Source organism: Perca flavescens, chromosome 3, assembly GCF_004354835.1.
Source record: "Perca flavescens isolate YP-PL-M2 chromosome 3, PFLA_1.0, whole genome shotgun sequence".
In the NCBI taxonomy this organism is placed as follows: Eukaryota; Metazoa; Chordata; class Actinopteri; order Perciformes; family Percidae; genus Perca; species Perca flavescens.
The window spans coordinates 22,144,285-22,162,672 of record NC_041333.1 but is presented as its reverse complement, the minus strand read 5'-3'; the positions used below and the strand labels follow the sequence as shown (position 1 = coordinate 22,162,672).

General features: G+C 41.2%; 2 protein-coding genes and 1 long non-coding RNA gene across 4 annotated transcripts in view; 2 read left to right on the top strand and 1 right to left on the bottom strand.

The window, feature by feature from the left end:
• egfem1 (EGF-like and EMI domain containing 1) overlaps positions 1-18,388 on the bottom strand; it is a 57,331-nt gene that overhangs the window by 6,737 nt on the left and 32,206 nt on the right. For both annotated transcript variants that reach the window (XM_028572928.1, XM_028572929.1), the window contains exons 15-29: positions 16,989-17,117; positions 16,322-16,450; positions 11,440-11,574; positions 10,811-10,945; positions 9,602-9,727; positions 9,185-9,316; positions 8,870-8,998; positions 8,655-8,786; positions 8,159-8,287; positions 4,767-4,895; positions 3,942-4,070; positions 2,811-2,939; positions 2,578-2,706; positions 2,124-2,252; positions 1,882-2,010 (exon numbers count right to left, since the gene is read on the bottom strand). In XM_028572928.1, the coding sequence (XP_028428729.1) occupies positions 1,882-2,010; positions 2,124-2,252; positions 2,578-2,706; positions 2,811-2,939; positions 3,942-4,070; positions 4,767-4,895; positions 8,159-8,287; positions 8,655-8,786; positions 8,870-8,998; positions 9,185-9,316; positions 9,602-9,727; positions 10,811-10,945; positions 11,440-11,574; positions 16,322-16,450; positions 16,989-17,117 (1,950 nt within the window). The remainder of the gene's footprint in view (positions 1-1,881; positions 2,011-2,123; positions 2,253-2,577; positions 2,707-2,810; positions 2,940-3,941; positions 4,071-4,766; positions 4,896-8,158; positions 8,288-8,654; positions 8,787-8,869; positions 8,999-9,184; positions 9,317-9,601; positions 9,728-10,810; positions 10,946-11,439; positions 11,575-16,321; positions 16,451-16,988; positions 17,118-18,388) is intronic.
• Positions 316-3,491, top strand: LOC114552263 (uncharacterized). Its single transcript, XR_003692153.1, has 2 exons — positions 316-659; positions 1,893-3,491. It is a non-coding gene; the product is annotated as an uncharacterized LOC114552263 (long non-coding RNA).
• LOC114552262 (EH domain-containing protein 2) lies at positions 12,684-16,142 on the top strand. Its single transcript, XM_028572930.1, has 6 exons — positions 12,684-13,039; positions 13,158-13,334; positions 13,962-14,059; positions 14,497-14,909; positions 15,003-15,167; positions 15,268-16,142. The coding sequence occupies exons 1-6, from the start codon at positions 12,819-12,821 to the stop codon at positions 15,826-15,828; spliced, it is 1,635 nt and encodes a 544-aa protein (XP_028428731.1). The 5' UTR covers positions 12,684-12,818; the 3' UTR covers positions 15,829-16,142.

Genomic DNA, 18,388 nt, shown 5'->3' with positions numbered 1-18,388 from the left:
CCCTTCAGTGATTTTTACATTTTGATGTGTTGCATCCTTTTGCTAAAATGGTTTGAATTCATTGTTACCTCATCAATCTACACTCAATTATGCAATGTGTGCAAATTTATTAAAAAGAAAAACCTGAAATATCACATGACAGAAGTATTTAGACCTTTTGCTACAACATTTGACGTTTCGCTCCGGTGGCTCCCATTTCTCTTGATCATCTTTGGGATGTTTCAACACCTTGATTGGAGTCCACTTGCGGTAAATTCAGTTGATTGGACATGATTTGGGAAGGCACACACCTGTGTATAAAAGGTCTCACAGCTGACTGTGTCTATCTGAGCAAAAATCAAGTCATGAGGTGGAAGGAACTGCTTGCAGAGCTCATAGACAGAATTGTATTGAGGCACTGATCTGGGGAAGGCTACAAAATAAAGTCTGCTGCATTGAAGGTTTCCAAGAGCACAATGACCTCTTAAATGGGAGAAGTTTGGAACAACTAGAGCTCTCCTAAAGATGGCCACCCTGCCAAACTGAGGGAGAATGCCCTGGGTAAGAAAGTTGACTCTACCTGAGCTCCAGAGATCTTATATGGAGAAGGGAGAAACTTCCATGAGGACCAACCTTGCTGCAACACTGCACCAATCTGGGCTTTAAATCCCCAAATCCAGGTGTGCAACTAGTACTAACTAGTATTTTTCAAAATCCAATATTGATTTGTAATGTTTCTAATCAAATTATAAAACATGCAAATATCAGGCTTTTCTTTATATTAGCTAGCTAATAAAGTGGGGTTATTTGATTAGAATAACTTTTTTTTTTTTTTTTTTTTTTTTTTTTTTTTTTACATAACTGTGATAAAGTGTAACTGGTACGATAGTGATATAAATCTTTCTGGGGCAAAAAATATAAACGTTACAGTAGTTTGTGGGAACAAAGAGACTTTTTGCTTTCCTTCCTCCGATTACTCTGTGAACATACTGGGACATTCAGGATTTACTGTAACAAACCAAACTCAACAACTTTCCCTGGTGTTCAATCACCGGTGGACGCAGAGGGACATTCTTTCTCACACCCTTTCTGCATAGTACATACATAAACGCTCATCACAATAATGAACAGAGTCCACAGACAATCAGTCGTGGCCAACAAGATGAATCTGTGAACCGAACATGTTTTCTGGTGAGACCGCAGCACTCCGCTACTCAGTCAGGCAGCATGGGGGACAGATAAGAAAGGACTCCAGACTAAAGCGGCAATTACGGCGCTGTCATTATGCATGTCTGCCTTCCAAAGGCCCTTATCCGCTGCCGAGGAGACAAAAACAATGCCTTCTGTTTTACTTGGCAACTGGTGTGTAACATTTATCAGATGTCTGGGGAGTGTGTGAGGAGAGGAAGGGAGCTGAGGTGGTGGTGGGGGGGAGGTAAAAGGAGTGGTGAGCGAAGCTGCTCGTGTACAGTCCTAAAGGGCGCGGTCTAAATAATGAAACATTAGCATAAAGTCCTGTGACAGTGAGGGTTTAGTGCCTCTGTAAAGTGCATTTCCTGGAATAGAATAAATGGTAATCTTTCCCAGGAGGACCAGGGGAAATTTTTAATCAGTATTAACAGAATGATTCTTGGTGATCACTTCACTCCCATGATGCCTTTCCTTCCTGATGGGAGTGGTGTGTTTCGGGGGAACAGTGTTTCTATCAACAAGGCACATATGTCAGTCAAGTGGTTTTAAATGCGTGACCGTGATATTAGCCATGTGCCAAGGCTTTCTCAGTAACTAGTTATACATAAGTGACATTTGTGCTACATTTCCAAAGATGTTAAGAATTGAGTTTACCTTTTTTATAGTTGAACAAATCAAAAAGCCTCAAATCTTTATACTACTTATTCTTACGTTTCTCACAGCCAGGCCCCGTGAGTCCAGCTGGGCAGCCACAACTCCCCGTCTCATGGTGACAGGACACTCCAGCATGGCACCGACACCGTTGGACACAGGAAGCACCGTAGGACCCCGGAAGGCAGGCTGGGAGTACACATACGCATGCAGACACACATCAGTCAGTTTACTCATGTTCAAAGCTCGCCTCATTGCCACTTTCATTCTGTTGCAATTTCCTCAGTCCTATACACACTCACGTTTGTCACACCTGGCTCCCCTCCAGCCTGGCTCGCACTCACAGAGGCCTGTCACATGGTTGCAACTGGAACTATAGACACAGTCGCAGCTCTGCTCACAGCCATCTCCAAAGAATCCCTTAGAACAGGCTTCAGACAAAACACACAAACTTCCGTGTTCAGTATACAACAATCGAGTCTGAGAAAAACACTTTTTGAAAAGTCCACTTTTTATCCTTATTAGGCTAATTGCACAACTTGTTTTGACACAGCAAGTTTTTATGATCGCAGGAGTAAGTAGAGCTTCACTTTTGTTTTGCTGCTGCTGCTTGACAGAAGTGTTATCAAATGTAGCACCGAAACTGCTGGCAAGCTATGTATCTGTACATCTCAGTGGGACAGGTGACGGGGGAGGGGAAAAAAGGCAAAATATGAACTGATATGCTGTGATGCAACAGTGCTGATGTAAAGTCACCTGACTGACAGAGCTTTCCTATCCAACCAGGCAGACACACACATCTTCCTATCACTCTGTCACATTTCCCTCCATTCGTACAGCTGCAGGCCTGGGTACAGTTCTCTCCAAAACGTCCTTCCTCACACTCTAGGAGAGAGGGAAAGGAAACCTCAGATGGTAGTTGCATTCAAGAAGTTATTTATTTCAGAAATACAAAAGGGTTTTAAGGGTCATTTGTTTCTAGGACTCACCTAACTCACAGGTGGCTCCAGTCCAGCCAGGCGGGCAGGAGCACTGGCCGGTCATGCTATCACAAGAGCCTTGGTTTTGACACAGACATTGACCCGAACAGTGTTCCCCATATTGTCCTGCAGGACAGGCTGAACTCACACACACAAACACAGTACGTTATAGAGAGTTAATGACATAAAGATTAAGAAAATAATGTAGACAATTGTATAAAAGTTTAGTAATGAAAATATATGTATCAATGTGACATTGATTATGAAATAGAATTTATATAATAAGACCCTATCCAACAGTATGTCCATCAGTCTATCTCCGTACCCAGTGGTCATGTCTATTAATCACCTATCATCATAAGGTGTTAGTGTACGGGTTTGCACACAAGACGGCAGAAAGTCGACAATTAGGAGACCTACTGTCCACATACATTTGATAAGTAAACCTGCAACTATCACAATATTTTGACTCCTGAGGTGGGTTTTTTCATTTTTGTGTACACTGTTTTTATACCAATGCAAGAAACTAAGGGTTTTATCTACTGATCTCAAACTTCTGATATTATGATTTGAATAGTGCCTTTAAAGGACCATACAGCGTGTTTCCAATTTGTGTCTCCTAGACTGCAACATTTCTACCTTACAGTTTTTGCTTGACCATTTTATTTTAATAAAGAATATACAGTTGTAGATTGTCTTTGTGAGTGTATTTTTCCAACATTTTCAGGCAGTCATTGATATCCATTATTTTCTGTAAAATACAAAAATAAACTATCATACTTTTTTTTTTTTTTTTTTTTTTTTAATTGCTTAAGTTGTGTAAACAAAACTAACATCTGTCTGAAATAATTTTGTCAAGCAAGTTTAAAGAGTCAACTAACTGATCTATCACAAGAAAATGAATTAAAACCACTGGTTGCCTGTAACAGCAGACAAAATACGTTCAACTTTACAAAACACAGCAGCATGCTTTGTTAAACAGTTGTGTGTGTGTGTGTGTGTGTGTTAAAGTATAAGTAATGTTCAGTACATGAGCTTAAACATACAAACCCACTGGTGTTGCCCTTTAAAACAGCAGCAAAACCTTTGACAGGGTTTGTCATGCTGACTGATTAGCTACTTCAGTGATGAGCTACTCACGCAGTTGGCAGCTGACTCCAGTCCACCCAGCCGCACAGCTGCAATGCCCGGTGACGTGGTCACACCTGGCTCCATTCTGACACTCACAGGTCTGACTGCACTGCTCCCCAAAATGACCGTCTGGGCATTCTACCCGCACAAACCACAGAGACACAAGTACACAATCACACGCACGCATGCACACCATATTCATAATTAACTTAAAATGCAAATGCAACTGTACTTGCTGTAAAAGTATGAGACTAGAGTGCAAGGACATAGCACACATACTGTAAACTTCTCTTAAATGATACAAAGTCCAAGATGACATTTGGAGTCTAAGAAAGAGGAAAGTGCGCTAATGACAGAGATGCATCATTAAGTCATGCAAGTGGCTTTCTGCTGACTCTGGCTCTAGTAGTTAGGACCACAAAATGGCTGTGGCAAGAGGAAAGTCTTGAATAAGACTGCAGAATGACAGACTAAGAACTTTAGTGGGCATTTCACTGGATTCATTAAAACAACGGCATGAAACTTTAGCATGAGAACACAGATTGGTTAGCTACTAAAGAGTCTTCCGAGTTATGTTCTCTCTTTCCTAATGTTGATCGCTATAAATGTGTGGGTGCATTTATCCAGAATAGACCTCAATTAAACTGTGTATGCCAGAGGGCACTCTTGTCCCTACTTTCTCCACCCTCACCCATCCCTAAAAAAAGTAATTGGCAATGTCTCATTATAGAGATAATTGTTCACAAACACAGTTGTGTTTAAGGGGAGGATGTCGTGATGGGCTGCAGTGAGGGCCTCCCTCACACCCCGTTTTAATGATGTGGCTTCCATTACCCAGAATGCAGTGTGGTCCTGCCCAGCCGGCGGTGCATAGACAAGCTCCTGTGATGTGGTGGCAGCGGGCACCGTTCCTGCACTCGCACATCTGGCCACAGTCAAGACCGTAAAAGCCGTCCGGGCACACTGTGGGCCAAGATAAAACATCCGACTGGTTAGAACTGGCAGCTTCACAGAAGAGGAGAGGAAAAGGTTTAGATGCCAACTTTCTTTTAAACTTTTTTTTTTTTTTTTTTTTCTTTTTCTTCCCCATCTCTCGCTCTCTTCTCCTCCTCCTACTTTCCCTCACTGTCTTACCACCTACTGAAAATACCAATATCAAGTTGCAGTACCACGCTGCGGCTGTTCATCTGCAGAGCGTCTGCATTCGTTAAGTGAGCTCATGTCCCACATGTGTGGTGGATCTGGGCCACATCAAAGTCAACGGCAGCTCGAAGGCCGTTCCTTTTCTGGGGTAGAGGGGGCACAGAGAGCTGGTAATTAGAGCACCTGCTGAGTCAACAGGCCCCACCAATACATAGGAAAACAAAGCCAGGTTACTGTGCCCCCCCAACACACATGCACACATACCTACAGTATCACTGCTTATGCGAGGATATTCCCATTCTGAAGGAGAGCCAGAGAGATTGTTTTAGTGTGTATAGTCAATTGACACTCAGAGAGTTTGGTAAACATAGTGCCTCCCATCCACAAGAACCTAGCCAGAGGCAGGGGGATGAATAAGCCTCTCCACTACTGGGATGTAAATATTGTCTGTAAGCATGACTTCACCAGAGCAGGAAAGAATGACTGTTTATTCAAAGCCTATTTTTGATCGCTCAATTTGTCACTGAAGAGATCACAGCCTAACTCCAGTATAATAGTTGTATTTTGCTGCAATAGCAAATGTTCTACCATTCTGGTTTTTATTTATAAGAACGCTGCCCAAGTTCAAGTGACTGACATCCATTGAAGACATTTCTCTCTTCTGTTTTCTGTGTTCTGATTGTGTATCCTAAATGCCACAGTACTGAGGGTGTTTCCCTACACTTTATGCATCATACCCTCCTTCTCCTGCTCCAAATGATGATGCTGTCCACTCTTCCTTATTCTCCCTGAAGGTCTCAAATTGGGAAAAGTATCCTTCCTGCTCAGCAGTTTTTGGCATGACCATCGTTGTGTTCCCACGCTGACAGCGTGACGTCTTCGCCTGCCTCTGTAGTGGTTAGGCTGTGATGTTATTAAAGCCAGCCCACTGAGGATGCTGTCACTTCAAACCAGCTGTACATTAGGACCGTAGCAAAGTCACTGGCTTACTGTCTGTTGTTTATTGTTATGATAATTGCTGACACCATAGCAACATCTTTCTGTCTCTGTGGAAAATTGTTTCAGGAATGTTACTCTGAAACAACATTTCTTTACCAATGACAGGGGCTCAACGCATCTACCCTGTAAAAAAAGAAATATAAAGCATCTCAGATGAGTGATCTTGCCTTTCAATTAGGTCTTCACAGAGTAATCACCTCAACATGTTTAAACACTTTTCTTCCTTTTCAAATGCAGCAGACAAAGTTCACTGCAGCACACAAACTCTATACAGTAAATCTTCAGGGGATATACCGACAACTCTGAAATACACAATATATTATTTGTTTATGCCAGCAGGGGGCGACTGGTTTCCATTTTAACCAAAGAGCAGCAATATGTCATCTGATATTAGGACAGTGTCTGCAAGTGTTTGTAAGTGAAGACTCTTCCCTCTGACTCTTTGTTTATGGGTATAGGCACAGAGGATTCGGTCCACACACGCACACGCACACACACACACACACACACACACACACACACACACACACACACACACACACACACACACACACACTGTGCCATCACTGAAAGACTCCATCTCCAGACTAAATGAGCTCTTTAAAACAGGAGGATTATTTCCAGATCCCTGGTTGTGTAAGAGCCACTGCTGTCAGCCCATAAAGCAGGTCCAGGGACCACACAGCCGGGGAGAGCAGACTACAGAAATAGAGCGGATAGAGAGAGAACACAGAATAGAACTTCCTGGTGCCATTCAGGCTCTATACACTGAAAGAGGTCAACACAACAACAACAAAACAACCCTGTTTGTTCGACAATAACGCGGATGTTCAATGCCAAAGTTCTTTTTACTGCGACCGATTGAACTATTTTGATGCAAACATCAAAGCTGCAGACCAGAACATGGAGCACAATCCACGTTAATGGAAGAAGTGGTCTGGTGTGTAGGACCCATGTCAGCACAATAGCTCGTTTCCTCTGACAAAACCCCACTGAAATGTTTAGCATCAACCACATGAATGCTCAATGAAACTATGCATTTTGCCATAGTAACACGCTTTCTGAGTGTTTCCATGAATAACATGATGAAAACCGGTGTGTGGACGGAAATTGCCCACCTACAATCAAACACTAAAAAAGAAAGTCCTCTCTTTCCATTTTAATTCTGTGAAACAGATGAACTAAGAGAGATCTGGTCCTTCTCACAGCACAGGCCTCTTCCTGACTTCTCCTGAAGGAAGAGGCCCAACAGAAGACGAAGAAACTGGACACCTCTGTTTGAGGAGAAAGGGCCTTCAGAAAACAGAATCTGGTCAGACCGATAGCCTTATTTCCACAGCAATGTCCAATCAGAGTGACGTCTACCCTGAGGCCATTAGACTGTTATGACTAGGGATGTGAAGCTCTGTTCTAGTGTGACATGGCCATGATTTACGATGCCCAGTGTACTAAGGAGGTGGTATGAATTTCTGGGCCTGCTGGTAGTACACTTACACTAAATCTTACAATTTGTAATAACATGAGGCCACTTCAAGTCAAAAGACTATAATCAAGAACAAATCTATTACATTGTTAAGACGCTTGGACTGTTGGTATGTCTTGCAGTTCAATAAAAATATCCCAATGATGAGAAGAATATTTGTAACATGAAGAGTTTCCTATTGCAGGATGCTTGAAAAGAGTGCAACCTATGAAATACAGTCCATCTACCCCAGAATGACTAATACAAATTATATCTTTTGATTTGTGTGGTTTTAAAATGGTTTTGCTTATGACATTACATGGACAATCTGATGATTCATTGAATCTGTGTGATGATTCACTCAAACTGTGGAAGAAATAAAACAATCTTAAGAATGTCCTGTGGCGCCCTCTAGTGTATTAAGATTGGTAATGTCAACTAAAATATACCCTTATGTGCATTCATATTAACCTTGTTCCTAAGAGTTTAATAAAAAGTGCCAAAGGGAGTTAAAGTGACTACACATATAACAGAAAAGTTTGTATAGCTTCACTTTTCTCACACAAGATACCATCAGGAATAGTATAATATAGTCACTAATTACAAACAAAATAAATCTTACTTTTTTCACAGTAGGTGCCAGCATATCCAGGTGAACACGTGCAGGCTCCACTCACATGTTCGCAGAGGGCCTCATTCTGACACTGGCACTGCTGGGCACACCCCTGCCCATAACTGCCAGCCATACACTCTAACAGTGAACATATGAGGGAGAGATCAAGAGTGATTTAGCAAAACAATATCTTAAATCTTAAGCATTTAAGCAAATGTAGTTGGCTAAAGAAATTCAGTCTCAGGTCACATGGAATAGGCAACATGTTTGGTACTAAATGTAGTTCCTGTAGGTACATCCCATAAGCTTTATATAAGCTACTCAATGTATTTAGTATATAAAGTCCCTGTAAAAAATAAAAAATTACTAAAATAAAACTAAATTAAACTATCAAGGAAATTGCTTTCAGGATTGTAAATGAGCTCAAAAGATGTCATAAGTGACAATCGCCCCATGGTGGCAGTGGTTACCAAACTATATATTTTAAAACTTGAAATTAACTTACTCTTTTCACAGTGGTCACCGGTGAAGCCGGCTTCACACGAACACTGACCGGTGACCGGGTCACAGCCCAGACAGATCTCTTTGCACTCGCACTTACTGAGGCACTCTTGGCCCCAGTAACCGGATTCACATGCTATGAAGGTCAGAAAAATGTTCCAGTGAGAGATATGTATAGTCTTGCATTATCATTTTTATAAGAATAATTACAGTTCCTACATGTTGCACAGTCATGGCCTCTTTTGCCAGGAGGGCAGATGCAGCGTCCAGTCTGTGGGTCACAAGTGGCATCAGGATGACATGAGCAGCGCATCAAACAGCCTGGTCCATGGAAACCTGGGGGACACTCTGTACACAACATAACATTCAGATTGCTTTAAACACTAAAACACATTGCAATATATCAGTTAAAACAATCATTCAACTATTGTTAAATGTATTTATTTGAGACATACTGAATTAATGGTCCTAAAAAGTCTACAAAATCACATTCAAAATGTTTTTTTTTTGAGTCTCAATAGGAATAAAACTCACCATTTTGGCAGAGGTTGCCAGTGAAGCCTGGTTTGCAGTCACACACACCAGTCTGCTTGTTGCAGGTGCCTCTAATCCCACAGTTAGGACAAGATGACTGGCACATCAACCCCCAGAATCCATCAGGGCAGTCTGTGGAGCAACAAGTATATTTCTGTTTAAGTGAGCAGTAAGCCACTTATGTTAGTTATTTCTCTGTAAAGTCCTAAAGGTTTGGTTTAGATAGGCACCAAATAATGCATTCTGGCAGTTCAGTGGGCTAATGACAATCCTGAGTTCAGTGAGTGCACACATGTCCTCAATCTTAATCGCATGTCATCACAATTTCTACAGTCTGCCACAACATACTTAGGCTAACATCTTCTAAAACTAATTCAGAATTTAATGGAACATAAAAAGCATACAAAATTAATTTACCTTTGCGACAGGAGGGTCCTGTCTTTCCAGAAGGACAGATGCACTGTCCAGTTACGGAATCACAAGGAGCTCCTTCACAGTCGCAGGTCAGACGACAGCTCTCGCCATAGTTCCATGATTGGCAGCCTAGCAACACAACAGATTAAAACATTAAAAACGGCAACGACAGTCACAGTGTGTAACACACACACAAAGCACAAGACGGGATTGCAAAACATTGCAAAAAGAGAACTGCAGAAGGGAAGTTTTAGAGATACTCAATCATTTTCTGTTTATCTATTCAGCCTCTGCCAAATAGCCTCTGCAGTAGTAACTGAAGTAAATTACCGCTGTCATGACCTGGCCTGCAACGTCAGATAAATACAATCCAGAAAATGTGGATTACTTTTTTATTTTTTTTTTATTTGGCTTTGACAAACTCAGCAAGCCCAGGCCTGGACTGTGCATTAGTGCTGACATACTGTAACTCTGCTGTGTTATCTTAGTCCACTCCACAGAGACACAAAGTCATGTTTTTACCAGAGGTTCCTGAACAATATTCAATATCACTTTTAGAGCCCAAGACAGAGGGTTGAGCTTTCCATCAATCAGCAGAGTAAACAGCCAGAGGACACCCTGATGTGGAGGCACACTAATGTTTTGGTTGTACAGTTAGTAATAAAAAGAGCACCTTTACTGGCCAGCTGAATTAAAAAAGAAAGCGTTATTTATTTAATCCACTAAATCCACCCAATCCATCAAAGGCAGCAGAAAATGAATTGAAAATGAAAGAATTAAGAAAGATTCATAGGCACAATTTAGTGACAAAGGTGGAGAAATTCAGAAACTCATCCATAAAAACTTGTGTTGACATCAGAAAGGGCACTCAAACAAGCATGAAGTATGCAAACAATAACCACACATGCAGGCGCATGTGTCAGTGTGCAAGCCCACGTACTTCACATATCCAAACACATGCTTATAGTGAGACAATGATCCTTTACTATAAAGGTTATGGCCACATGAGAGCGCTGTGGAGTCAAGCTTTGAGTGGGGGGGACATCATACATTAGCAGTTCTGTGTTCACTGTAAGATATTTGAAAGGTAAAAAAGGATCTCATGATGTATGCCAGATGCTTGAAAGAAATTTTACTTGACTGTGCTCCTTACACTTACATTCCTTTTCACTTGTACCTTATCACATAGTTAAAAGCAGCTTTTTGTCTCACCTAACTGACATTTATCTCCATAAAAGCCTGCAGGACATCGCTGGTTGCACTCTCCGGTCCTGGGGTCACATGACCCTCCACCTGGACAGTCACATGGCTGCTCACAGCGTGCACCAAAGAAGCCATGCGCACATTCTAATACACAACAAAAGTGGAAAGATTAAAGGACAATTTCAAAGCACATTTCCAAACATTTTGTGAAACTATGCAGGATGGGCCCTTCCAGACAGGCAAGTTATTATTTGACTTAATTCTGTCTCTAAGAGTCACAGCAACTTCTTAAACTGCTTTTCCATTATAGACCATTACATCAAAACTGCTGTGCAAGGAAGCAGCATGGCCGCAGGTGTATTTCCCTTCAGCTATACTGACATTACTGCAACTATAGACCTTTTACTACACCAAGAAATACACTCAGATCTTTATGATGTTCAAAGCAGTGAAATGGTCAACCGTAGTAATATGTCCACTGAATCAACTTGTGTGCAAGTTAGGCAGTTGACCTAAAAATGTGTGGATAAAATGTAACTAAACACGAACCTTAACCATTTTATTCCGAGGATCGGAAGCTGCGTGCTGAGGCTGTATAGTTGAATAAATGAGACAGATGTTTTGTGAAGTGTTTATACCTTTCTCACACTGTGGGCCGTGGTATGCAGCCTTACAGAAACAGCTTCCTGTTTTTGGGTCACAGCCAGTGGAATGTTCTTGAAAACAGTCACATTCCTTGGAACAGCCTGCACCATGCGTCCACCTGGGACAAGCTGAGGGCCGGACAAGATCAGTTTGTTAGTTCGGTTTTTTCATGAAAAGTTGACTTTTTAGAGATACATGGTTCTCACAGTACAGTGATGCTACAATCATATGATGATCTTACATAACATGACACATTACTGTAGTTTAAACTACTCAACAGTATAGAAAGTAGTTAAAATCAGCACAACCTTACAGCAGTTAAATGTAACACACAATAATGCAGCAGTAATATTAATCCATAAACCTCATGTATGAAACACTGACCATTTTACTGCACAATGACTGCTTTTACTTTTGATATTCTTAAGTTTGATGAAAATACTTACATACTTTTACTTAAGTAAAGTTTAACTTTTACTTGTAACAGAGTATTTCTACACTGTGTCATTGCTACTTTTACTGAAGTAAAGGACGGTAATACTTATTCACCCCTGTGTATGGTATGGTACCCCTGGGTATACACATTTGAGTTACGCTTATATACACATGAATATCAACCTGCCATACGTAGAGTATTACTGCACTAAAACAACTTCAAAAAAGGCATTTTTTTCTAAGGTTAAGCAAAGAAAATAAATTATCACAGCAACCTTTGTTTGTTAAAGTCAAGGTGGTGATAGTTAATTAAGACAAAAATGTTGAAATTAAACTTTCTCTCCTAACAGATTGCATTTCAATACGAGCCAAACGAACACACCCAACCACCATGTGATCACAACATCAGACTTTTAAGTCATGTGACCCCGGCCTCCTGTTTCACATGATTTATAGAACGCATCATTCAGCGTTACTACTGTGTAATTACAGATCTAATTAGAGACCAGGCTGACTATTTTAGCAAACGATTTCCTACAAACTTTGTTGTGTTGTCTGTAGTTGTCTGCAAACTTTATGATATTACCAGACACATTGAACAAATAGTGTTATGTAAGACGTTTAAAACTGATGCACTGCCACATTATCACTCAGTGTTTAGAACAATCTGCATGAATTTTGCCAAGATTCTCTTTACTCAGCAAAAAAAAAACTGAACTTCACTCCACCCTGTCCCTGTCGACAATGGCTTTATGTTAGCTGCAGCTGCAGGCTCTGGTTACACCCTCTCCACCCTCTCAATGTCCCGCTGCAGGATGGAGCAGACAGCTGTGAGAATCTGATAATATTCCTTGTGCACAGTCTTCCATTATTCGGTTTGGTCTTAGAAGAGTGAGCAGCTTCCACAGTAACAAATTAAGAGCAGAGACTCATCGCCATGTCCATCCGGAGGCTTAGGAGCAACCCTAAAACACTGGGGGATGTCAATCTGGTGACAGAGGAGCTGAAGAATCTTTATCATAAGAGGCTTCTGCCAATAGAGAAATACTATTCTTTCCATCACTTTCATTCTCCGAGCTATGAGGACGCAGAGTTTGACAACAAACCAATGGTCTTGGTGATGGGTCAGTACTCAACAGGAAAGACAACTTTTATCAGGTAAGAATCAAAACATCCACGCCTTTTAAAACTGCAGATTTGTGCATGTATTCTGCAGAATGTATTGTGCTGTTGTGTTTGGTTTTAATAATGTTGGTAATGGTGGTTTGGACTTCAGGTATCTCATAGAACAAGATTTCCCTGGTAGCCGAGTTGGGCCAGAGCCAACCACTGACTGCTTCACTGCCCTCATGTATGGAGAGATGGAAGGAATCATCCCTGGCAATGCCCTCACAGTGGACCCGAAAAAGCCCTTTCGCAACCTCGACCCTTTTGGAAATGCTTTTCTGAACAGGTGATAGGAATCAACAGACAGAAAGGAAGAAAGAGAGAGGTGGAGGTGTTCCTCCTCCTTTTTTCATTTTTATTTCTTTTTGCCAATGTTTTGCCTTCATTAAAGGTGCTCTAAGCAATGTTGGGTGACGTTACTGCTTGTTGACGTTCAAAGTATTGTCAAACAAAACGGAGACTCGCTCGCTCCTCGCTCCTCCCTCCTCCTCATCCCGCCCCCTCCCTTCTGTGCTTCAATGGACTATCCCCCCCCCCCCCACCCCAAATCCTTCTTGTCCGTTATTGTCTGAACACTGGAACACGGTTTGTGTATGTTTGCATTGTCCAGGTTGGACCACTTTGTTTTTGTTGCTGTGTGTGGAGCCTAGGCTGTTTACAGAGGCCGCGTTTCTTTACAGTGTGTTTAGGGGACCGGCAGCTCGCGGATAGTGAGGAGAGGTTTGCCGTATGTGACAAAAAATGTTGTAGCCTAAAAAACGTGTGACATCGCTTAGAGTACCTTTAACATAGAAATACTAAAACAAACATTGCAGTTGAAAGCTATTCCAATATTTAACCACATCAATAAAGAATAGTGAGAAATGGTAAAGAGATTTGAATGTTTTATGTTGATGTATTTTTTTCTTTGCAGGTTTCAGTGTGTCCAGATGCCAAATCAAGTCCTTGAGAGTGTCAGCATTATCGACACACCAGGCATCTTAACAGCTGCTAAACGAAAACTGAGTCGAGGTGAATATGAATACCTTGCTAATTTCCTTTTTAATGTCAATAGAATTAGTGGGTCTTCTTCTACTTGCATATATTCAGTTTTAGAAAGTTGTAGTAAAGTAATGTTGCTTTCGGAAGGATTTAAATTACTGCCAAGAGAAGAGTCATAACAGATGCCATTAAATTAATAATATTTCAGCCCAACATAATTCAAACACTTGAAGTCAGAAGCAAAGCAGATGAAAGTAATATGACTGAGTTGGGTGGAGACGAGCAGTAAGTAACTGAGCAGTCTTCGCTTTGTTTTATAAACGCATTAATCTATGGGTGTAACTGAAATGGCTTGCAACCAGTGAGGGCCCCTGGGATATGTATGTTCCTCTAGGTGTTGAGGCAGTGAGGCTTGCCCCATTAAATAGTCTTAATGAAAACCCTGTGTTTTCGTTCCTTATCCCCAGGCTACGACTTTCCAGCAGTGCTGCGCTGGTTTGCAGAGCGTGTGGATCGAATCATCCTGCTGTTTGATGCACATAAACTAGAGTTCTCTGATGAGCTCACTCGGGCCTTTGGGGCCCTGTGTGGCTATGAGGACAAGTTGCGTGTAGTTCTCAACAAAGCTGACAGGGTGGACTCGCAGCAGCTCATGAGAGTGTACGGCGCCCTCATGTGGTCGCTGGGAAAAGTGTTTCGAACCCCCGAGATCTTGCGGGTTTACATTGGATCTTTCTGGTCAGAGCCCAGGCAGAAATGTGACCACTACCAGCTGATTGAGCTGGAGGAAGAGGATCTGTTGGCTGACATAAGGAACTTGCCGTGCAATGCTGCAGTACGCAAGCTGAATGACCTGGTGAAGAGGGCACGCTTAGTAAGGGTAAGAGATCTCATGTTTAACTCTAACCCATACTTTACATAAATATTGACAAACTGAGATGCAGATATGGTGGTTTTTTTTCTCCCCTCTTAGGCACATGCCCATATTATCAGCTATCTGAAGCAAGAGATGCCAACACTTTTTTGCAAAGAAAGCAAGAAGCACAATCTGATTTACCAGCTTCCTGTAATTTTCACCAAGATCCAGCAACAGCATCGAGTCCCAGCTGGAGATTTCCCGGACTGCACCAAGATGCAGGTAGAACATTTCTTCTTCATTGCTGTCTAAATACCATATTATCAAAATGTATTTACTTAAAAGTGTTCTATGAGCCTAACGTGATTGAATACCTTTCCAGGAGAAACTTTTGGGTCAAGATTTCTCAAAGTTCAAGACCCTGAAACCAAGTCTGATGGCTTCCTTGGATAAACTCCTGACCACTGACATAGCAAACCTGGTGCCTTTACTTCAACAACAAGAACTAAGGAAGAAATCCCTCCCTAGTGTGTTGGATGGTGAATTTTTGGGAACATTCAGGCCTGAGCATTACAAGAGAGATCCTTTCAAGGAACTCAAAAGAGATGACGAGAGCAGCGAGACCGATTTTGACGAGTGGGCGGTGGAGAAATACAAGCCAAAGTACGATGAGATTTTCTACAACCTCAGTCCAAACGGGGGCAAACTGAGTGGCACCAAAGTCAAAGAGTGGATGACGAACACCCTTCTGCCCAACTCTGTGCTTGCTCATGTCTGGAGGCTGTCTGATGTAGATGGGGATGGCATGCTGGACAATGAGGAGTTTGCTTTGGCAGTCCACCTTATTGAGGGAAAACTGGAGGGCCACTGGCTCCCCCGAGAGCTGCCGTCTCACCTCGTGCCACCGTCAAAACGACTAAGTACAGCCAGCGATGAAGAGTAAACATGACTGTGTACATTATTTGTACAATTTGTACATAATTTCCTAAATATAACCTAATCTGGTAATAGCAGTTGGAAAAAAACTACAGTTCCTGTTCATGAACCTGAGATGGTGTTTGTGAATCATACCGAAACCTAAAGATTACCATTGAAGGTTTTGATCACTGCAAATTTTTCACATCATATTTTCTCATTTCACTTCTGCATTCATTAAAATATTCACAGGAATGATAAAAATACAGCAGGAATTTTCCTTCAAATTATGCTATATATAATACATACTATATTTGTTTTTGCCTTCCACATAAGAGTTCCTCATCTCACATAATCTTAATGTATTTTATATCAATGGTATTAAAATTGTAAAGATGATTAGTCAATATTATTTCATTGTTTGTGATAGTATCATCATCATCATCATCACCATCATTATCACCATAATCATCATATACATTATACAGCGGGTATTATGATGAAGTCAGGTTAGTACTCACACAGGTGGCAGAAGCGACCATATAGTCCCGGAGAGCACAGGCAGCCTCCATACAAATGATGACAATGTCCGTTGTTGGGACAGTTGCACTTTTTTCTGCAGTGCCTCCCGAAATAACCCCTTGGACAACCTATAAACATGAGCAATGCCATTTTAGGAAAAGGAGGCCCACTTCCGTAAAATAAGCACCACTGTGATAAGAACAACATTTAAACAAGATTACAGTTCAAGATTACAATACAAAAATTAAATACAGTGCCCATTTGGAATTTTAAGACAACATATGTGGCAGTGGCAGGACACACTCAGCACACATTAAAGGATCAGGTAGAGTGGTTCCCCACCTGGGGATCAGGATCCCTGCAAGGAGTGGCAATATTACAATTTAGTGGGTCACAAGATGAATGCCCAGGTAAGAAATAAGATATGGCAAAATTGTGAAAATATTCAAATGAAACTATTTTGGAGGATGAATGCTCATAACTAACAGACATACACAACCAAGGACAGGGTTGTAAGGAGATATTGCTTCATATTAAGTGGCAAAAGCAAAAAATGCCACCAAAAAATGGGACCACCAACTTAGAGCCTGGTTGTTGTAAACAACCGTGTGTGTGTGTGTGTGTGTGTGTGTGTGTGTGTGTGTGTGTGTGTGTGTGTGTACAAACCATCGTCGCAGAGCAGGCCCTGTACCCCAGGGGGGCACAAACACTTCCCAGTCACAGGGTCACACGAGCCTCCATTCTGACAACGGCACAGGCTGTTGCAGGCCTGCCCATAGGTCCCCTGTGGACAAGCTGGAGAGGGAGAGGGGGAAAGAGCAATGACACCTCAGTTGCAGTATAACTTAATGAATCAGACTGTGGGGAAATCCTTTGACACTGAAATTGACTTGTATATGAGTGAAGAGAAAGTAAAGCAGCTAAAGAAAAGGTTATACTCTAGTGTTAAGAAATCAGCCAACACTTCCGCCTTCCATCCTGTCTTTCCCCATGGCGTGTGCCCTCCTGACACTCTTAATCTCTCTGGCCTTGTTAGCAATTACAACATGAACCAGCTGGCTGTTTAAGATGTGCTAAAGTGTTACAGTCCATCAAGGGAAATTCTGCTTAAATTCCATGTCACACTTACTTCACAGCAGTTTTACGTTGCTGAAGATAAGCCAGTTTAAAATAATCTGTTGAGGTAACAGTAGTACAGACACTGAAAAGACATCACAATTAAAATACAAATGAAGGAGCAGGAAGAGCTCAGAGTTTAGAGAATGAGACTCACAAATGTTTTTCATTTAAAGATTAAGTGATGCTCTCTCTTATTTGCACCAAATGTGATGTCTACATCTGGACACAAAAACAAAGTATATGTACAGTTGTGGGTGGGTTATGGGGCATTGTTTCTGCTTCATAATGATGGAATTGATACTATAGTGTTTCTTATAGCATGTTGGGGAATGTTGAGGCAACAACTGTTTACATAGCACCATCTACTTTTATTTCTCCACCAACAATATCACAAGTTGACAAGTTGCCTTTGGGATATGATTCTAAGCCATTTCCTGTTCTGTTTGGCCTGAATTAAGTATTGAATAACTGTTCAATATTTTAAACAAGATAATGGCCTAATTGATAACCATCACAAAAAGAGTGATGAAGATAAAGATAGACATGTGAGAGTATTTTAGAAAGTAATTTTACTGTAAAGACATTTTTGAGATTTAACTCAGATGTTGATTGTGCAAAAGGTGCTAAACCATTACATACTGTAATACTGATACTGCATTTTATACATTCAGCACATGAACTTTAAATTCATTATTTTGTTTCCTTCGTGTAGCCATAACTTCATAAAATAATATATTGAAGTGACACCTACAGTATCAAGAAAGGTAAGACAAAGTTGTTAAATATTTTACATTAGGCCATAGAGGGTTCTTTATAGACCACTATGTTATTGCCTACTGTAAGAATTCCTTATAGATTTAGGCAGTAATTTGCTTATCTTCTCCACCTGAAAATGCTGCAGGTATAGACTCATTATCTCCAGGGTGTGCATCTTAATATTGCCACCT